The sequence below is a fragment of the Mesoplodon densirostris genome, chromosome 8 (genome assembly GCF_025265405.1).
Source record: "Mesoplodon densirostris isolate mMesDen1 chromosome 8, mMesDen1 primary haplotype, whole genome shotgun sequence".
In the NCBI taxonomy this organism is placed as follows: domain Eukaryota; kingdom Metazoa; phylum Chordata; class Mammalia; order Artiodactyla; family Ziphiidae; genus Mesoplodon; species Mesoplodon densirostris.
Window position 1 is genome coordinate 56,765,645 of NC_082668.1, and position 12,354 is coordinate 56,777,998.

The following is a 12,354-nucleotide window of genomic DNA, read 5'->3' on the forward strand; positions in this document are numbered from 1 at the left end:
CAGCTTTCTCATCTGGAAAATGATGGTGGTAATAATAATCATAATACTCTGTTGGGCTGTCCTGGGATGAAATAAATTAATACATGTAAATCACTAGAACAGAACCTGGCACATATGTGTTAATTAAGTATTAACTCTTTAATCAGTCCATTCATTCAACAGAAATGGACCACCAACAAAGAGGGGTTATGAATCAGAAAGAGTAAAAGCTCAGAGGGGAAAGTATTCAACTTGGGTCTGGTAAAGGGTAACAAGGATTTGTAGAAGCAAATGGAATAAAAATTATCACCTCAGCTCACTTTGTCAAACCAGGGTAGGCTTATACAAAAGGAAAACTAAAATTTTTCATGTCTAGTTTAACTTCTTTGTCCTCAAACCTATAAGGTTAATGTTGGCAGAGACTATATCACAATATCAATTTTAAGGTCTTCTGATAGAAATAATCTTCCCGAGGGGGTTCTTCAGTGTTTCCAGACACCTACAGATTTCTGCCTGCAGAGAAAATGACAAGGCTTTTCAAACTTCAGCCTACAGAAAAACTTCTGCGAGCACTCGACAGGTTCCACAGCCTCTCCCCTCCAAACTCCTCTTCCAGAGAAGCACCTTGACCAAAAGAAAAGCATCCATAATGACAACTCTATGGTCTCTGTTCCAAATATATATCTATTAATCCCAAAATAGCCACAAAGTAAGCCAAGCCAAGTAGCTTAGCCTTGACAAATGGTTTCCTTTTCTTTTGAAAAAGGAAGGAAAGCAATACTTTATTTGGTATACCATCCCCCTGACTCCAAATGTTTTCTCAAGTAACAGGAAGGAAACTTAGGGAAAAGCTGGGGGTGGGGGCAGGGGCGCGGGACTTAAGTAGAGTACTAACAAAAAATGTCACATAAGAATCTTCTGACTTTGAAAATAGATTCAATAGACAAGACAGAATCCATGTACTGACAGCATTTTGTCTATAGGGACAATTATTAGGCTATTCATATAAATCTAGGCTGTTAATCCCATCTTCTTAAGTAAAAATGAACATGACAAAAGTTTTCTAAACGCTCGGTTTCTACAAAGAATAATAGCCTTTAGATACTTGACAAATAAGGTAGTAAGTATATAGGTTTAATATTTTCCTCATGCATATCAAATTAAATTACCTGTTGTGTGTTAATATGAAATTATTTTTCATATTTAAAATCTTTTTATGAATAAAAATTTTCAATAATTTTCAACAGAACAAGGACACAGTGGTTAAAAAATTATTAAAGAACAGTAAAGATAATAGTGCAACAGCCTGACTACAGACTGTGGCCTGAATTCCATTATTAAAGGAATACAAATTCACACGTTTCTGTATATTTACTACACGGTTCTTGAAACAACACTTGACTACATTAAACCAAGAAGGGGGAAAAGGATTTAAAACAGTTTAAGCTAAGTTTGCAAAGTTAATTTTATTAAAAGTTGCAGCTTTGTTGGTTATCTGAAATATAGTTTTATAATTGAAATACTCAATGATCACATAATTAGACAATTAAACAGAACTTGTCATCATTCCAATTTTAGATTAATGACTATCTCATATACAGTAGATAGATTACATAATTCCACAAAGATTGAAAATAGTAGAAAAATACTAGAAGAGAGGGGAGTTATTCCAGTGAAGGAAGTCATTTGCTTCTAAAGCTATGGAGGAAAGATCACAGCAGACAACTAAATTACACAATACTCTAAGTGGGTATTCAAGCATCTTAAAAAAAAAAAAAAGTAGGTTCAATAACAGAGATGTAATATTGCTCTCCTAAAGCTTTTAGCTATTTGATGAGTCAAATATTCATTATATCAAAAAAATACATATTTTTAAAAATAAATTTATTTATTTTTTATTTTTGGCTGAGTTGGGTCTTCGTTGCTGTGCATGGGCTTTCTCTAGTTGCAGTGAGTGGGGGCTACTCTTCATTGTGGCACGTGGGCTTCTCATTGGGTGGCTTCTCTTGTTGCGGAGCACAGGCTCTAGGCACACAGGCTTCAGCAGTTGTGGCACATGGGCTCAGTAGTTGTGGCTCGTAGGCTCTAGAGCACAGGCTCAGTAGTTGTGGCGCATGGGCTTTGTTGCTCCACGGCATGTGGGATCTTCCCGGACCAGGACTTGAACCTGTGTCCCCCGCATTGGCAGGTGGATTCTTAACCACTGTGCCACCAGGGAAGCCCTCAAAATATATTTTTTAATTTAAAAATCAAAACTTGGTTGACCTCCAAATTATAAACTGCATTTCCTCCTATGACTTCACTACCATTTTGTGATAAGAGCAAGAGAAGGAGAACAGTATTAGACAAGAAAATGAAGGTCAAACCACAGAGTTCACGTAATTTACATATATACAAGTTTCCTTCTATTTCAAGACTTTTAATTTACTCACTTTCATCCACACTAACTCAGTAAGATTCCACAGAAATGGCATTTCAACTCAACCAAAAACAGAGGATATTAGTGGTTTTGAGCTGTGATCTTAGAATTGTACATCACTACGTTATTTCTGTGGCATGTTTTTTGTACTTATGTGTAAAATTGAGGCTTTTTCCTTAATTAACCTTATTGATAGGATTCGACATAATAAACCTCAGAAAGTCAAATAGTTGTAAAAGAATGAGAGTCTTTAAAATGCTGGTGAAAAAAAGGAGATATGAGGGACACAAAAGTGGACTCTTCTTTTAAGTACTGAGAAAATACTAAATGGTTCTTTTAAATTTATTAAAAAAAAAGAATGGTTTTGAAAGACAAGCACAAATCACTCAGCATGTGACAAGTGTAATTGTAAATAACAGGAGATGAAAAGTGATAGGTATAAAGAAAAACTCTTGTTGGCTAGAAGGTTCATCATGAACTCATCATGCATAATCCTTAGTCTAATGTCAACTGAGGAGAAGACAGGAGTTTGTTGGAGAATATAAAAGTTAAGAAGGGCTTCCCTGGTGGCGCAGTGGTTGAGAGTCTGCCTGCCGATGCAGTGGACATGGGTTCGAACCCTGGTCCAGGAAGATCCCATATGCCGCAGAGCAGTTGGGCCCGTGCGCCACAACTGCTGAGCCTGTGCTCTGGAGCTCGCGTGCTGCAACTACTGAAGCCCACGCACCTAGAGCCCGTGCTCAGCAACAGGAGAAGCCACCGCAATGGGAGGCCCGTGCATCGCGACAGAGAGTGGCCTCTGCTCACCGCAACTGGAGAGGGCCTGCACGCAGCAACGAAGACCCAACACAGCCAAAAATAAATAAATTAATTAAATTAAAAAAAAAAAGTTAAGAAGAGTTAAGGTGCTGATCAAGTTCAATCCATCAATGATTCTGCACATTTAAGGCCTATTCAAATCTCTACAACATCAAATTGAAGAACAAGGTAGCAATGCAATGTCATAGCCACTAAGATGTTCCCCATGAATTGCTTGGGGAAATTATCAAGATAATGTTACACATTATGGTATATTTACCGTGGACATAAAACTGGTCTGTTTAAAAAAAATTATTGATACACACATCCATACATATATCACACACACATTTTATACATATTATATAAAATGGTTATGCCTAGTTTGGAGGTTGAAGGATGAATTTATATTCCTATTTGGTGAAAACATATTCAGGGATTAAAAACATAAGCTTCTTTTAGTCATTTTGGACTCTCAAATCTATAAATTTATGAAGATTCTTTTGGAATGCATCCTGTTCCAAAATAGAAATTTCTACTGTTTTCCAATTGTCTATGTCCTGTCTCTTTAATTACACTGTTGAAGTTTTTCACAGGCAATGACTGTTTCTAACTATAACATCTAGTCTAAACAAATACCTATAGAATGAAGAGTTCAAACTAAAAACTTCAGTAATTATAAATCAGCATGAACCAAGAAACCCTATATGAACCTTCTGCTTGGCATTCATGTCCACATTATAGTCTTATTCATTTTTTTCCTGAAGAAGAGACAGTGGAGATAAGCCATTGGTGAGTCTACATGTAACTAAAACTAAAAGACAGTTAATTGGGAGAATCTTTTATGGTTTCACTTATATTTTTAAAAAATTCAGTATCCATTTTCCTCACCTCTATTATATTTTTAAATGTACATGTTTTGCCGTTATCCTTAAAGACATTATGAAAACAGCAACACATTTTCCAAAATGATATTAAAAGTTAGAACTTTATTGATCTACATCATTCTGAGAATGTATGTAAAGAGTATTGTAGTTTATGTAGCAAGAACTTCCATTTCAGTGAAAAAACCTGAATATGAATGTATACGAGTACATGCCCCTTAAAGGTATCAAATTGTTTAGTAATAGTAAAATACCATTTTAACATTATGCTTCACACTCATACAAAACAATTAACAATAACCTTTAGAGCAAAATCTTAAAAGTTCAGCTTCTAAGCAAGCAGCATTATGACAAGTAGAAAAGAGTTCAGTTTCATTTGGGGATGCATTCATGCTTCTGAGGCCAAAAATATAGAATTTTGGATCACTAATGTTAACACTAACATGTTCCAAATATATGCCTTGTGCACGGGCATGCGCACACACACGCGCACACGCACACACACGCGCACACGCACACTCTCTCTTTCTCATTCTTATTCTCTCTGCTGTCCCCATGCCTCGCCCTCCATCTCTCTCCCACTGTCCTCTCCATATACAGATATATAGTCAAATGAAAGACAGAGAGCACAGGGTAAATAACAGACAACAAAATCTGGTTGGGGAATTTTATAAAAGACATAAAAATCATGAAAACACTTACTTCATCAGCCACCATACACCTGGAAAAAATAAAAATAAAACCAAATTAATCTCTTAATTACCAAAGTTAGCCATTTAAAAAGTTCTGATCGAGTAGCTTGCCACAAAATAGTTTACAAATGTTAAAGTACTAAGCCAGAGAGAGGTGTTTATAAGTGTGCATGAGAAAATGGGCCATTGCTGATTTATAAGACTCTCCAGCTGCCAACAGCATATGTATGTGGGAGTGTTAGAGTTTCAGGTGCGCTGTTTCCTACATCCCATCCATGGTGACAAGCTACAATGACCCTTCAAAATGTGAGCAAAATGGCAAGTGACTGTACCAATGACTTCCCTCCCTACCAATGACTTCCCTCCATACCAATAAACCTTAAAATTGGTCTTCCCTAGAGATTAGAAGAATGCTGTATTAAAGTGCATTAGCATGTTATAGATAAAAGTATATATGCTATATTATACATGCTAAGCCTATTTTCAAGCTGAATTTTGGTTTCTACTATTATTTTACTGAGTTCTCTCTTCTCTGTTCTTTCTTGTAACCTATAGAAGTAAATTCTATCCACTGAAAATTGAGGATGGGGGCATAAACCGAGGTCCTAAGTAGAAGAAAAAACCAAAGAGCAAAAAGAAAGAATAGCAGATATGGTCAAGATCATGAGGGGTCCCTTAGAGACAGTGAGTACATTGTAAGGAGAAAAACCAATCTCTTAACTGAGGGGATTTCCAGGCAATGTAAAAAAAAATACTGGAATATTATAAAAATCAGAGAGGAGGGCTTCCCTGGTGGCGCAGTGGTTGAGAGTCCGCCTGCCAATGCAGGGGATGAGGGTTCATGCCCAGGTTCGTGCCCTGGTCCGGGAAGATCCCACATGCCGTGGAGCGGCTGGGCCCGTGAGCCATGGCTGCTGAGCCTGCGCGTCCGGAGCCTGTGCTCCGCAACGGGAGAGGCCACAACAACAGTGAGAGGCCCACATACCGCAAAAAAAGAAAAAAAAAAAAATCAGAGAGGAAAAAAGTCCCTATTTGTATTTTTTACTTCCTTTATTCCCAATGGCCTTGACATTATACAATACTACATGGTTTCTTTTAACATAAGACACAAATTAATAATTTGGTAATAAATATATCATTAAGGAATAAGTTACAAGTAAAATGGAATTTCGTTCTTAAAATGAAAAAAGATGTCAGGTTACATATTATTTTTATGGAAAAATAAAATAAATATACTTTAACTGAAATTTAAAACATACGCAAGAGTAAAAAGTTTATTACATTTTTTGCAAACAAGCCTAAATAGTAGAAAACTAAAAAGCAATACTTTGAAAAATATGACTTATTTCCAGGAAGATTCATACATATACCTATTTTTTCATTGTAAAATCCAACTCAAATTTGGAAAAGATGTCACTTGAAGCATATATTATATATTGAGTGCCTACTATGTACCTGGCTCTGTCCTATGTGCTAGGGATATAGCAGTGAATTTAAAAGTCTTTCCCTCATAGAGGGTGACTGGAAGAATTTCTGACAATGAACAAATAAATGATTCAAGTGATGATACATGCTATTAAAAACACTAAAACAGGGTAGGTGGAATAGGGAAATAAGAGAGGAGCTATTTTATAGGGTGGTCAGGAATAATCTTTATGGTAAGGCAATTCCAACAGACCTGAACAAATCACAAATTTAATGAGGAAGGGTACTCTCAGTAAAGGGATGAGCAAGTGCAAGAGCCCTGAGATAAGACGGTTATGATGTAGTTAAGCAAGAGGAAGGAAGCTAACGTGATTAAAGTGGACTGAGTCATGGAAAATGGTAGAAAATAAGGTTGGAAGCACCTAGGGTCCTGACTATGGTGAACCTTATAAGCAATGGCACAAAGTCTAGATTTTATTAGAATCCTTTGGAAGTAAGCAACATTTTACCTTTTAAAAAGATTACTCTGCCTTCTAGAGAATAAACTGTAGAGGGCAAGAGCAGAAGCACAGAAAGCAGTCAGGAGGCACCTGAAGTAGACCAGGAAAGGAAAAAGGATAGATGGATTCATGGTAGAGATGAAGGAGGTGAGAAGTGGTCAGTTTAGGTACATTTTGAAAGTACAGCCAACAGGATTTGCTGATCGATCGGAATGTGGATATAAAATGAGAGAGAGGGAAGAATTAATCTTAAGATACTGTCTTAAGCAATTAACTGAAAAATGGGGGTAATGCACTCACTGAGACAGGAAAGGCTGGGAGAGGAGTAGGTTTGGAGATGATAATCCAAAGTGCGGTTTGGATGTGTAACCTTTGTGATATCCATTAGATATCCGAGTTGAACTGTTGAGTGGGCCACTGGATATGTGAGTTGGGGGAATGGTAGGGAACTGGAGATATAATAAATCTGAGACTCATTAGAATGTAATGGCACTGGAATGAGAAAGGATACAGGGTACTCTGTAATATGATAACTTGACTGTGGCTTGTTTTCCTCTATGCCCAATTCCAAGTTCCTTAACTTTCTAAAGAGAAGCAGAGGCTGTGACCTGCAGGCTGCTAGATAAGTTTTATGACTCTAGTGAAGAACCGGTATGCAACTAAATTGCCCTGTGGGTGGCTAGCTGACTGAAAAGCAGCATCAGAGCCCCAGGCAACAACTAAGGGCTGTGGATTGCTGGATTGGCTTGGCTTTCAAGTATCTGAAGACCCCAGTTGTAAGATTATCTTTGAGCCCTCTGGATGTGCTGGATTTTAACAGGAGACAAGTGGGCTTTCCTAACTTTGGAAACTAGGGCAGTTCAAGTACATCAGAGAGCACTGGGCTTCCTTCAGGTATCTCTAGTGGGGCTGTCCTTCAACTTTAGGCACTATATCTATCTTGACCTGTGGCATTCCTGCTATTAAGGGCAGTTCAGCAACGAGACCTGATTTCCAATGAGCTATCACAGAAAAATAATATCATGTGAGAGGCCCAAACATTTGAAAAAGCAGAATTCAAGTGAATAATCAGAACACTTATCTAGCGAAAGAGAAGTGCTAGAAAAGATAAAAACCTACACAAAAATTGTTTCAGCACTTAAGTAAATTCTAATGCAACACACACACACACTTATACACAGATTCAAGATAGGAGAAGATGAAAAGGAAATCTGGTGAACAATATGTATGAATTTAATGGATGATATGTATTCTAAATAAGGACTCTAGAAGAAGAAGGGACACATTCTGAAAATCTGAATGTGCAAAATTGAAGGGAGGTAACAAAGGAGAGGGGATACTAAAATTATTCTAAAGCAGAATACCAAACAGATGATATTTAAAGCCAGGAGACTAAATGAGATCACTTAGGAAGAAGAGAAGAGAGCTACTGACTGAGCCCTGGAGCACTCCAACAATTAGAGGTCATGAAAGGGAGAAGGATCCAGCAAGAGAAACTGAGGACTGTCCAGTAGCGTAAAAAGACACAAGAAAAATGTGGTGACCTAGAAGCCAAGTTAAGAAATTGTTTTGAGAAGGAGAGAATGAACAACTATAACAAATGCTGCTGAGAAGTCTAGTGAAATGAGGTCTAAGAACTGATCATTTGATTCATAGCTCTGACCAGAGCAACTTTGATACAACAGTAGGGAACAAAAGCCCTACCTGAATGGGTTCAAGAGAGAATGGGAAGAGAGGAAGGGGAGAGAGTGAGTAGAGATTATTGTCTTAAGGAATTATCCTGTAAAGGGAGCAAAGAAATATGATAGTAGCCAGCAGGAAAACTAGGGTACAGAGAAGATTTTTTAATGATAGAAATATCTTATTGACTCTATGAGTACAACATCTGTGGATCAGGAACTTGGGAATCAAGTCAAGACAATAAATAAAACTGAGAAAGTAGCTATGCATGAAGATGATAACAGAAGTAGAAATGAATGAGATTCTCCTGTGTAAACTGTAAAAAGGAGGGAATTTTTTCATGGCTAGATGCTTGGGAAACATTCTTACTTCAAAAGCAAAGGGAAGGAACTAAAAGTATTCAAGGAGGTGGAGAAAAAGGAGCAGGGACTAAGAAGTCCAGGGGAAACACATCCATGACAGGGTAAATGGGTTAACAGTGTCTAACACCATGAAGATGTTGCAAAGGATGAGGGCTAAAAGGCCACCATACTAAGTTATCAGGAGCTCACTTGTAAGCTCATTTGCAATCCTCATTTGTTAAGAGGACTGTGGATAGTAAAAAGGGGAGGCAACAGATACAGAGTAATCAGAAAGGAATTTTGGTAGCAAAAAGAAAAGAAAAATTAAAAATAGGGCAGAAGCTATATAACATGTTGGAAACCTGAACAGTGGCCCTGGAGTCAACAGCGAGAAGGAAAACAAGAAAGATGACTGATGGAGACCATAATATAAAAAGGGAAAATATACCCAATCCAATTTCTCACTTCATAAAAATTTTACACCGCATTTGAATGAAACTAAAGTCTACTTTGTAAATGAAGGACTGCCCATAATTACTTTATATCCAAGGAAATATAAACAGCTTTTTCTCCCATTGGGAAATGGCAAATACAATTCGAATTATAGGGACTTTAACCTACAGCTAAAAAGAAAACTTCCTTCATTAAAGAATATTCATTGTATTTGCCAAACCTGGTTTGGTATGCCAACAGCTATGCAATTTTATCTGAATTTTACAAGCAGTTCAGTTTTCCATTTTTACAAAAAATAAATTATTCTTTGTTCCAAATTCATTGTTAATTGTTTAAATCATAATTTATCCAGCTTGGCTGCAGACATCAAAAAGCAACTTTTCATTTCACTGAGCTGTTAACAAAACCTTAAGGCCCCTTACATTAATCATCCACTTACAGTATCAAGGCATCCATACCTCTGGTGTTTGCAGCAGCTGTATCTATGATGCACATGCTCAGTGTTTGCTATTTTTAACCCAAATTCTTATACAGATAGAAAAGAGAAAACTGAACAGCATTATACTTTCCTGACAATCACTTTACATACCAGCTAAATTTCTAATCTAATACTCATAGAACTGAATAATTTATGTTTAACCTGATGCTTTTCTCCAATTTCTTTATATTAAAACACCACCTTTTCTATAATTAACACCCATATCTCTTTTGAATAAATCATGTCTGTAAAAAGAAAACAGAAAAATTGTCCAAGAGAATATTTTGATTACACTGAGAATTTAATGCTCTAACTCTGTTTTGAATCATAAGTACAGAATTCAGGACTCAGTACAAGAAAACAGGATTTGCTTAATCAATTACCATGCATCCTTTGGCCTCAGAAGTAGGCTATTACCTCAGGGAGAATACTGACCTTTAGGCTATTGGATTTTGCTAACTGTCCATTAGCAGGAATCAACAATTTAATATATATATATATGGTTGATAACATACTACCATACCACTCTTTAACTATGGTATATTTGACCAATGCTAACTTAAACATTACTTTAATAAATCCACCCACTCTCCCTTACAGACCAAGCTACAGGGACCATGAGTTCAGAGGACCAAGTCATAACATTTTTTCCAGCCACAGCAGTGTCTTAAAATACTTTACCCCGTAACTATCAAAGTTCAACGTGATAAAATGGCCTTTGTTTAGCTTTAATATTATTTATTTTTGGAATTGGAGATACATTATATGCACATGATTTAAGAGGTACAAAAGTGGAAAATCTTTCTTCAATCCCTATTCCTCAAGGGTGTCCCAGATGTTGGCTGCTCTGAAGGCAATAAAGGAACCAATTTCTTGGGTAGCCTTCTGGAAATAGTCTTTGTAAGCACAAGTTAATATATGTGTGGGTGTGTGTGCAGGTGTATATAAATATACATGTATATTTATATGTCACAAATAATAACATAAGATTTACACCTTTACTGATTTTGTGTAAAATCCCAAAAGTGCACAATATAATATTGTAATGTGATACTAACATGAACATGATAAAGAAAAGGAAAAAATTGAGGTTGAAAATTAGAAAAACATTCTTTGCTTTAGCAAATGGCAAGGAGATGTGGTCAGGACACCTTCTGCTTCAGCTCTCATCTAGCCTGACCTCTTCATGGTGTCTGGGATAGAACAACTACTTCCTGCAAAAGCTCTCCTCGGCCTCCCAGCCACTCCTGACTCTCTTCCTAGCTTTCATCTTCTGCCCCATTCCCTGCTGCCTTCTCTTCCACCCATCCTCTTTTTTTTTTTTTTTTTTTTGCGGTATGCAGGTCTCTCACTGTTGTGGCCTCTCCCATTGCAGAGCACAGGCTCCGGACGCGCAGGCTCAGCGGCCATGGCTCACGGGCCCAGCTGCTCCGCTGCATGTGGGATCCTCCCGGACCGGGGCACGAACCCCTGTCCCCTGCATCGGCAGGCGTACTCTCAACCACTGAGCCATGAGGGAAGCCCCACCATCCTCTTTAGTGTTCAATCTTTAGTCATTCTCTCCTTGTGCTCTACCTAAATCCCTAAAGCTATCATCCATTCTCATAGTTTTAAGTATCACACATACACAACTCCTAAACCTGTACCTAAGGCTTTTACAATATACTCCAGATAGATCCACATTTAAAACCTCTTTTTGGACTCTTTTCCCAGAATATCCTGAAGTTCTTATGACATACAATGCATGTTTATATTTGAAACTAAAGTTAATTAAGCCCCAGATTAAAAAGAAAAAGACAATCAAACCTCTGGAGGGTTTATTTAAACAACTGATTTGAGTCTGTGATTCTTACCCTTGAGTCAGAAATTTCTGTTAAAAATAAAAACTACAAAACAACAGTATTTATTTTGGTTGCATATCAAATCAGTCTGCTGCATTTCTGTAAAAGCTTAGAGCACTGCTCTTATTTGCAAGCATATAATTAAATATATCCTAGACCTCTATATCCAGCTTCTTAGTCTCATCTGTTTTATAAAATGACTAAGCCAAGTAAGCTGAGCTGTGATAAAATGAGGTAAGATAGTATTTTGTAAAGGGAATACCATAAAAACTTTACTGCTGTTATGATGGTGATGATAAGTTCTATTCAATAGGGACTTCCCTGGGGGCTCAGTGAGTTAAGACTCTGAGCTCCCAATGCAGGGGGCCCAGGTTTGATCCCAGGGAACTAGATCACACGTGCATGTTGCAACTAAGAGCTCACATGCTACAACTAAGGAGCTTGCAAGCCGCAACTAAGGAGCTTGCAAGCCACAGCTAAGGAGCCTGCCTGCTGCAACTAAGACCTGGCGGAACCAAATTAAAAAAAAAAAAAGAAAGAAAAAGTTCTGTTCAATAAAATCCAAATAGGGCTTCCCTGGTGGCGCAGTGGTTGAGGGCCCGCCTGCCAATGCAGGGGTTGCGGGTTCAAGCCCTGGTCCGGGAGGATCCCACATGTCGCGGAGCAGCTGGGCCCATGAGCCATGGCTGCTGAGCCTGCGTTCTGGAGCCCATGAGCCGCAGCTGCTGAGCCCGCATGCTACAACTGCTGAAGCCTGCACGCCTGGAACCTGTGCTCCGCAACAGGGGAGGTCACCATGGTGAGAGGCCCACGCACCGTAGCAAGGAGTGGCCCCTGCTCACTGCAGCTGGAGGGGGCCCATGA

The 12,354-nt window shown here is 38.1% G+C and overlaps 1 protein-coding gene across 3 annotated transcripts in view; it reads right to left on the reverse strand.

Annotated features, from left to right (window-relative positions):
* ZRANB3 (zinc finger RANBP2-type containing 3) overlaps positions 1-12,354 on the reverse strand; it is a 263,915-nt gene that overhangs the window by 157,236 nt on the left and 94,325 nt on the right. For 2 of the 3 annotated variants that reach the window (XM_060105906.1, XM_060105905.1), the window contains exon 3: positions 4,783-4,801. The exons of the other annotated variant lie outside the window; for it this stretch is intronic. In XM_060105906.1, coding sequence (XP_059961889.1) covers positions 4,783-4,801 — 19 coding nt within the window. The remainder of the gene's footprint in view (positions 1-4,782; positions 4,802-12,354) is intronic. 3 annotated transcript variants of the gene reach the window in all.